General features: G+C 42.1%; 1 protein-coding gene across 1 annotated transcript; it reads left to right on the top strand.

Moving 5' to 3' along the window:
- The first annotated feature begins 3470 nt into the window (after positions 1 to 3470).
- On the top strand, positions 3471 to 4841 carry LOC140038454 (uncharacterized). Its single transcript, XM_072083814.1, has one exon. It carries the CDS (start codon positions 3471 to 3473, stop codon positions 4839 to 4841), a length of 1371 nt encoding a protein of 456 aa, XP_071939915.1.
- The last annotated feature ends 3921 nt before the right edge of the window (positions 4842 to 8762 follow it).

Genomic DNA, 8762 nt, shown 5'->3' with positions numbered 1-8762 from the left:
CCAAAACAAAAACAAACATCCTAACTGTTCGACTGTTACAATCAAACCTAACTATACTAGTGTATGTGTCAAAAGTCCTCGCGTCGGCCCCTGCTAAGGAAAACAAAAGGAAAGGGGTAAGTTATATGCTTAGTAAGTAAACAGGGGCAAAAGCGTAAATCTCACGTAACAACAATTGCACAGTAAGAGTAAAGCAAAAGCAGAAAAGTAACATCACATAATAAGGATACAGGTGGCTCCAAAGCCAAGTCATTTGCCATGCGTGATCTCCTGTCGACACTCCGTCGACCATAAATAAGGTCCGTAGAAACTGCACTTGTACACCCACCGAACACCTTATCACCCTCACTGGCCAGTCACCTCACAAACTTGCCCGGGCGAACGAAATCACAAACTTGAGCTTGAGTCACAAGCTCAGGTCACAAACTTGGTCCACATTCTCGGTGAACCGGATTCACAAACTTGGTGACCTCAGACTAAGTTGGACTGGCTTCGACCAAGCCCTGACCGGCTCGAATAGTCCATCTCGGTCGGAAGATCAACCCCAAACTCACAAACTTCACAAAATTATTCAAAAGTCACCCCGAGCCACAAGGTCAAGGGGTTTAGTTCCAAAATGATTCATATACATATGCCATATACAAATGTGTGCGTAAATTAGGGTTTAGGTCGAGTGCGATAAAGTACACCCTCGCCTAGGTACCCTTTTCATACATATCAAAACACATAAGCAACTAACACATAAGAGCGGCCTGAATACTTACACAATGAACAAAAGAGCAAAAGTACGAAATTCGTGCCGCGAGGAGTAGCTAGTAGGCCCCACCGGCTCCACCTAGCTCACCAACGTCTGAAATTGAAGATTGTGTCACAATATATCACAAACGGCTACTAACATACTTAAAACAAGTAAAACGGCAAAATCGGCACATGCAAGTGCGGAAACGGCAAAACGGGTGCACGCGCCCACGCGGAACGGCAAATGGAAATGGCCAAATCTGCCTTCTCAAACCGTTTTGATCAAAAGTTAGCCTAGGAATGTCGGATCAATGTACATAAGGTACCGTTGCGAAGCTAAGAGGAAGGGCTACTATTTTCATGAAGACACCTAAGTCTGGATCTGAACAGAAATAGGTCGAAAGTATGGAAAATCGTTCCAGAAATTCGCACTTTAGAGTGACGAACAGGGTATGTTGGCTGGACCATAACTCCCAGCTCACAAATCGAAATCAGGAAATTCCAAAGGCATTTGAAAGCTGAGACATAAGGCTAAAACTTTGATGTTTTGGCCAATACCTGAATCCATTCAGAACAGAAGGAAAATTGAGTGCCAAAGTACCCGTCAGAACTGTCCAGATCAAAGGCAGTTCTGACGATCAATCTTGTTTTGGTCATAACGGAAGCTACGGAACTCGGAATTCGACGCACTTTATACCATTTCGAAGCTAAAACCAAGATATACATTTCTTATGAAGGAGTTGACACCCAGATCGTACAGGATCAAAACCGAAAAATGCACGGTCAGAGGCTGAAATTCAAAACGTACACAATTTCAGGGTACAAAACAGGTGCGAGTGTTTTGGTTATAACTCGAGCTACAAAGATCCGTTTGACCGGAAATTTTGCAGATATATTCAGGACATAAGAGGCTACAATATTGAAGAAGGCCACTCAGTCCAGTTTCGAGGGTAACTAGGTCAAACATGCAAGAAACTACACCAGAACCGGAAAAACAGATTCACAAAATGCATTCCAGCGGAAACATAATAAATCAGGCTATCCAAGTCCAAATCCAGAAATTCCAAAACCAGCTGAAAGCTAAGAAACAGGGTTACATTTCATCAGAAGATCTCAACAACCAATTCGGAAGCAATTCCAGCCAAAACAACCAATTACAGGCGCAATTCTTACATTTGGGTAAAACCAGAACAGCAATAGTAATTTCGACTTTTCTCACTCTACACTACTCCGATTGACCTGAACTTTTGTAGGCACCTCTAAAATATCATTTCCTACAACTTTCATGTTTTAAGCCAAGGCCAATTCGGCCTCTAACTAGGAGCTAAAAATTCGGGCAGAATGTTCCTTCACAAAACCTAATTTTCTGAAATTTCTTCCAAAACAGAAATTGATTGCAATTGTCCACTTTTTCCACCTCCCAGAGTCATTATATACCATTTCTAATCATCATAGATAGCCACACAATCACGCTTATATTAAAACATAAAAATCCCCAAAAATAATAAAACTTCATCATTTCAACCACAAATCAAGAAATAATCCATAAACTTGCATCTCATACTACCACTAAGCATGATTTAAGCATCAATTAAAGAAGGAGGGTGGTTCTTCACAACTCACCTTAGAAACAAGAGAGAGAGAGCAATTGGTCACCTTAACTTTCCAAATAACTCCACAAATCAACTCACTAACACTAATTGAAGAGGTTTTATGGAACAAAGACAAGTTTAAATGGTTGGTTTAGTGATTTGGAGCAAGATGGAATCAAGAAATTGAAGAGGTTTTCTTTCTTTCCTTGCTTAAGAGATTCGGCCAAGAGGAAGAGAAGAATGAGGGATTTTTGGTGAATTTTTAAGATATTTAAGTCAAGTAGTAAGACATGCAATAGTAGTCAAATGGTCCAACCAATAGCCAAGTGACACTTGTCACTTAATTAATGCAAGTCTATCACTTTTGTCTCTCTTATACCAATCCACTTAGCCTCCTCTAGTTATCTCTTAACACCCGGTAAATTAATTCCAGTATTCAAAACTTAACCTAGTTGGCCGAATTTTTCTGAACTTTTCGCACTAGTGGGTCCCACATCCAGTATACGCTCTTAATTTCTCAAAACCTATTCGATACTAGAAAAATCATCTAAAAACTATATCTGCTCCTTAACAATATCTAGAATTTTTTTCTAATCACGAAAATGCAGAAAACAAGCCATGAAAAATGCAAAAACCTAGAAAATGCAAATTACGGGTTCTCACAAACCCGAGGTCAATCAAGACCAAGGGCAAGAGGGTGTGGCCGGAGATCGAGTGGCCACCGCAATTAACCGTATCACTGATGTCTTAGAGTGCTTGACTGAACACCAAGCCTCTGGACCAGTGCATCACCAAGTAGGTCCGGCCGATACTGATGATCGGGCACTGGAGAGATTTCTGAAGTTCGGACCCCCCAAATTCTACGGAGGACCCGAACCGGAGGTAGCTGAAGGATGGTGGGAGAGAATCTCCGACATCTTCGCAGCTTTAAACTATACGGATGAGCGACAAGTGATTTTCGCCGCATTCCAGTTTGAGGGAGCTGCTCGCTCCTAGTGGAACCTGATGAGGGTTAACTGGGATAGGAACCATACTCCGAGGACTTGGGCGAACTTCACGAGTGAGTTTAACGCCTAGTTCCTCCCACCTCTCATCCAAGAGAAGAGAGAGGATGATTTCATCAAATGCAAGCAAGGGGCGATGAGTGTCGCCAAATATGAGGTCCAATTCACGAAACTGTCCCGTTTTGCTCCGGAACTGATAGCCACGGAGCAAAGGCGTGTCAGGAGATTCGTGCAGGGATTGAACGTGGAAATACAGGAGGGACTAGCCGCAGTTCGGATAGACACTTTTGCCGAAGCGATTGAGAGAGCCCAACGGGTTGAAGTAGCTAGAGCCCAAGTGAAATCTTTTCTGGCCAAGAAAAGATTTGCTCCTAGTAGTAGTCGGGAGCCAAATTATGGGAATGCTCCACCAGCCAAAGTAGGACGAGGAGCGAGTGGAATGATTAGTCCTGGAGCCCCGCGAGGCGCTATAGCAAGAGGAGCTGGGGCCAGAAATGCAGGGGGTAGAGATAATGGGACTAGAGGAGGATCAAATGGAAGAGGTCAACCTAGGAATGCCTCGCAAGGAAGTCGTGCAATAACCCCACAGACAACTTGTGTGTACTGCAAGAAACCTGGCCATACTGTGGATGGTTGCTGGAAGAAGCAAGGAAAATGCTTAAAGTGCGGAAGCAGTGAGCACCAAATTTCCGGTTGCCCAAAAATGCAAGACGGTGGTATCCTGAATGCTAACACAGCCAACTCTGGAGGGAGCAGGCCAAAAGTTCCTGCCAGAGTATACGCTATAGATGACCAACCTGTACTTGACTCCTCGGAAGTTGTGGAAGGTACTCTTCCCATCTTTCATCAATTAGCCAAAGTATTAATTGACCCTGGTGCAACTCATTCATTCGTAAATCCAACTTTTATGTCTGGAATTGATATGAAACCCGTTAGATTACCCTTTGATCTTGAAGTTAGGACACCAATGGGCAATAAGAATGTAATCACTAGCTTAGCTTATAGGAATTGCGAATTTTGGATCGGAGAGCGAAAAATGCTAGTGGATCTAATCAGTTTGGACATAAAAGGTTATGATGTTATCATAGGAATGGATTTCCTTGGCCACCATCATGCTAAGCTTGATTGCCGAGCGAAAGTGGTAGAATTTTGTATAACTGGAGAAGCAACCCTGAGGTTAGATGTTAAAGGTAGGTTAGCATCGTCCGCAATGATCTCAGGAATACGGGCGAGGAAAATGTTGTCTAAAGGAGCGCAAGGTTTCTTAGCCTTTTTGATTAATGCTCCCAGTGATCAAGTGAAGTTAGAGGATGTACCAGTGGTACGGGAATTTCTGGATGTGTTCCCCGAAGAACTAAAGACTTTACCGCCGGAGCGAGAAGTGGAGTTCAAGATTGACTTGGTGCCGGGAACGGCTCCGATTTCTAAGACTCCGTACCGAATGGCTCCTGCCGAGCTAAAGGAGTTGAAAATTCAACTGCAGGACCTGTGGAGAAAGGTTTTGTGAAAGAGAGTGATTCCCCATGGGGAGCACCCGTTCTATTTGTTAAGAAAAAGGACGGAAGTTTGAGGCTATGTATCAATTATCGAGGGCTAAATGAGGTTATAATTAAGAATAGATACCCTCTACCGTTGATTGATAGCTTGTTCGACCAACTGCAGGGATTAGTAGTTTTCTCTAAGTTGGACTTGAGGCAAGGGTATTATCAGTTAAAGATTAAGAAGGAGGATATACCCAAAACTGCTTTTAGTACAAGATATGGACATTTTGAGTTCGCAGTCATGCCTTTTGGATTAACTAATGCACCAGCTGCTTTTATGGATTTGATGCAGAGAATTTTTAAGAGGTACCTGGATTAGTTTGTAGTGGTGTTCATTGATGATATTTTGATATACTCTAAGACTCGAGAGGAACATGTTAAGCACTTGGAGATAGTTTTGCAGATATTAAGAGAGCATAAGCTATATGCCAAATTCAGTAAGTGCGAGTTTTGGCTGGAAGAAATTTCATTTCTAGGACATAAGGTTTCTAAAGACGGAATTGTCGTGGATCCGACAAAAGTTGAAGCCGTTATGATGTGGAAACAGCCAGGAACTCCAACTGAAGTTAGAAGTTTCTTGGGATTAGCAGGTTATTATAGGCGGTTTATCAAGGACTTTTCGAAGATTGCTGGACCTATGACCGAGCTAACCAAGAAAGGGAACAAGTTTATCTGGACTCCGAAGTGCGAGTTAAGTTTTCAAGAGTTAAAGAAGCGTTTAACCTCCACTCCTGTCTTAGTACTACCTGATAGAGGATAAGGTTATGCCGTGTACTCCGATGCTTCTAGAGAAGGTCTAGGATGTGTTTTAATGCAAATGGGTAAGGTAGTTGCATATGCTTCTAGGAGATTGAAGCCCCACGAACAAAATTACCCAACACATGACCTAGAACTAGCTGCAGTGATTTTTGCCTTAAAGAAATGGAGACATTACTTGTACGGCGTGACTTTTGAGGTTTATACGGACCATAAGAGTCTCAAGTACTTGTTCTCCCAAAAGGAATTGAATTTGAGATAGAGGAGGTGGGTGGAATATTTGGAAGATTATGACTGTTCGATTAACTACCACCCAGGAAAAGCCAATGTGGTAGCAGACGCTCTAAGTAGAAAGGCCCAAGTAGCAGGGTTAATGGTTAAAGAATGGGACATGTTAGAAGAAGTCAGTAGTTGGAACCCTCGTTTGGAGAAACTGAAGATAGTATTTGGGAACTTGACATTGAAATCACCATTATTAGAGCGTATTAAGGAGACCCAGAAAACGGACCCTATAATCCAGAAGAACGTGGAGAAACTGCAAAAAAGGGGAAACCCTAGATTTCAAATTAGGGTCGGAAGGTGTGTTAAGGTTTCGAGATCGAATTGTGGTTCCAGCAGATGAAAAGTTAAGAAAAGAAATTTTAGAAGAATCACATCGATCGAGGTATACTATACATCCAGGAGTAAATAAGATGTATCATGATGTGAAAGAGTTATACTGGTGGGATGGTTTGAAAAAGGACGTGGCAGAGTTTGTACGAAAATGTTTGATCTGCCAACAAGTAAAAGCTGAACATCAGAAGCCCTCTGGTCTGTTGCAACCATTAGAAATCCCCGAATGGAAGTGGGAACATATAACAATGGATTTTGTAACGGGATTACCTCGAAGTCAAAAAGGATTTGATGCGATTTGGGTGATAGTTGACCGACTTACTAAGTCCGCATATTTCCTACCTGTGAGCATGAGCTTCTCTTTGGAGAAATTGGCCAAGTTGTACACAGAAGAGATCATGAGATTGCATGGTATTCCTGTAAGTATTGTATCTGACCGAGATCCAAGATTTGTCTCGCGTTTCTGGCAGAAATTTCAAGAATTATTGGGGACCAAGTTGAAATTTAGCACTGCATATCATCCCCAAACCGATGGGTAGTCGGAAAGGACAATTCAAACTTTGGAGGATCTGCTGAGGTCGTGTATATTGGATTTTGGAGGTAAATGGAGTCAATATATGACCTTAGCAGAATTCGCATACAATAACAGTTATCAGGTCTTGATTCAGATGGCACCTTATGAAGCTTTGTACGGGAGGAGGTGTCGATCTTCAATTCATTGGGATGAAGTTGGAGAAAACAAAGTTGTAGATCCAACAACGATACCTTGGATAGTAGAAGCCCAGGAAAAAGTGAAATTGATTAGAGAAAGGCTTCAAGTTGCCCAAAGTAGACAAAAGAGTTACGCCGACACTAGGAGGAAAGATCTGGAATTCGAAGTAGGAGACAAGGTTTTCCTAAGAGTTAAACCCTTGAAGAGTGGAGGAGTATCCAAGAAAGGTAAGAAGCTAAAGCCAAGATGTCGCGCCCCACTTTTTGATGTAGTGAAAGTAGTGTGTGGAATATGTATGTGAACGTGTGTGAAAATGAAAATAAAAGGCCGTGAGACTTGAAAATGCGACGATTTGGCCAAACAAAGTTCAAAAAGGGTTTTTTAATGGAAAAGAGAGTCGCCACTTGGTATAGAGTTAAGGTGTACCAAGTCACCCAAAAAGTGATTTTTGGAAAGAAAAGTAAACAAACCCTTTTTAAAGAACTTTTAGGTTTACGTAACCAAAGAAAGGGATCGGGGGTCACATTTGATAAGGGAGAAGGCAAAGGCAAAGCCTAAGGCGCTCCCTTACCCTAGCAAAAGCTAGTTGCGTGACTTAGCCCTTCTTTTCCTAATTTCTTCTACCCAAAGTATGTTTTGCATGTTGGACATGACTAATGGATGTTAAAAAGATGCAATCCTAAATCTAAAATGTCTCTTATGAAGCTTTTTGGTCCCAACCACATGAGTTGTGGTGGCCAATAAGGAAAAGTCCTCATAGAGGTCACGGGCAATGCAAATGAAGACTCAAGTATGCGTGTAAGTGTGCAAATGTAAGAAAAGTGCAAGTGTGCAAATGTAAGAAAAGTGCAAGTGTGCAAATGTGAGAAAAGTGCATGTGTGCCAATTGAGAAAAGTGCATGTGTGCCAATTGGGAAAAGTGCATGTGTGTCAATTGAGAAAATAAAGGTGTTTGTATGCTAGTGGATGAAAATATAATAGTAGATACATATAAGTGCAATTGGGTGCAATTTGTGAGGTAGAAAATAAATGATAAAAGAAGAAAAATGTACAAACATGGCATGTGGATTGAGAAAAATATGAGTTGTGGAAAAAAGGTGGATAAAAGAGTGAGGAAGTGATATGATAAGAATGAGAGTGCATGAACCTGGAGGAATGCATCAAGTCGGGTACGGGAATGACTCCTAATTTCACGACTTTAATTTTCCCTTTGATTAGAAGGAAGAACTAGCGTGCTAAGGCTATTTTGTAGCCACACTCGCTCGTTTCCCTTATCGAAAGGGGACTCTCAAGCAAATGTATCCTATAACTAGCATGATGATGCAAAAACCTAAAATGAAGGGGAAAGGATTGGAGGAGCATGCCAAATGCTAGAAAACTAAGAAAAACGCATGAAATGAGTACTCAGGCACAAGAATCCGAAATAAGACAATTCACCTCTCGAGCTGGCCAGTCCCAAGAGTAAATCATCAAAAATCGAAATTCCTACCAGACGTACCTATCTATGGTCCTCACATACCACAAGAAAATTTAAAGCCTATAACATTCACAATTCAGAGCTTAGGCTCAAACGAGCATTTAATCCTTCATACCTATCCACCACTTAGTCCAAGCTCACTCCGCGCAGAGACCACGCGAAGCAGGCTCTGATACCAACTGTGACAGCCCCACCTCACCCTAAGGCGAACCAAAGGGTTCGGTGGACCGCCTGCCCAGCTCTCGCCAAGACTAACGGTTCAGATTAGAGCGATCGAATACGTTCCGGACCGTACAACGCGCATAGACAAGTCAAAATCCCAGAATAAAA

The sequence above is a fragment of the Coffea arabica genome, chromosome 3e (genome assembly GCF_036785885.1).
Source record: "Coffea arabica cultivar ET-39 chromosome 3e, Coffea Arabica ET-39 HiFi, whole genome shotgun sequence".
Lineage (NCBI taxonomy): Eukaryota > Viridiplantae > Streptophyta > Magnoliopsida > Gentianales > Rubiaceae > Coffea > Coffea arabica.
This window is presented reverse-complemented; position numbering and strand designations above follow the sequence as displayed.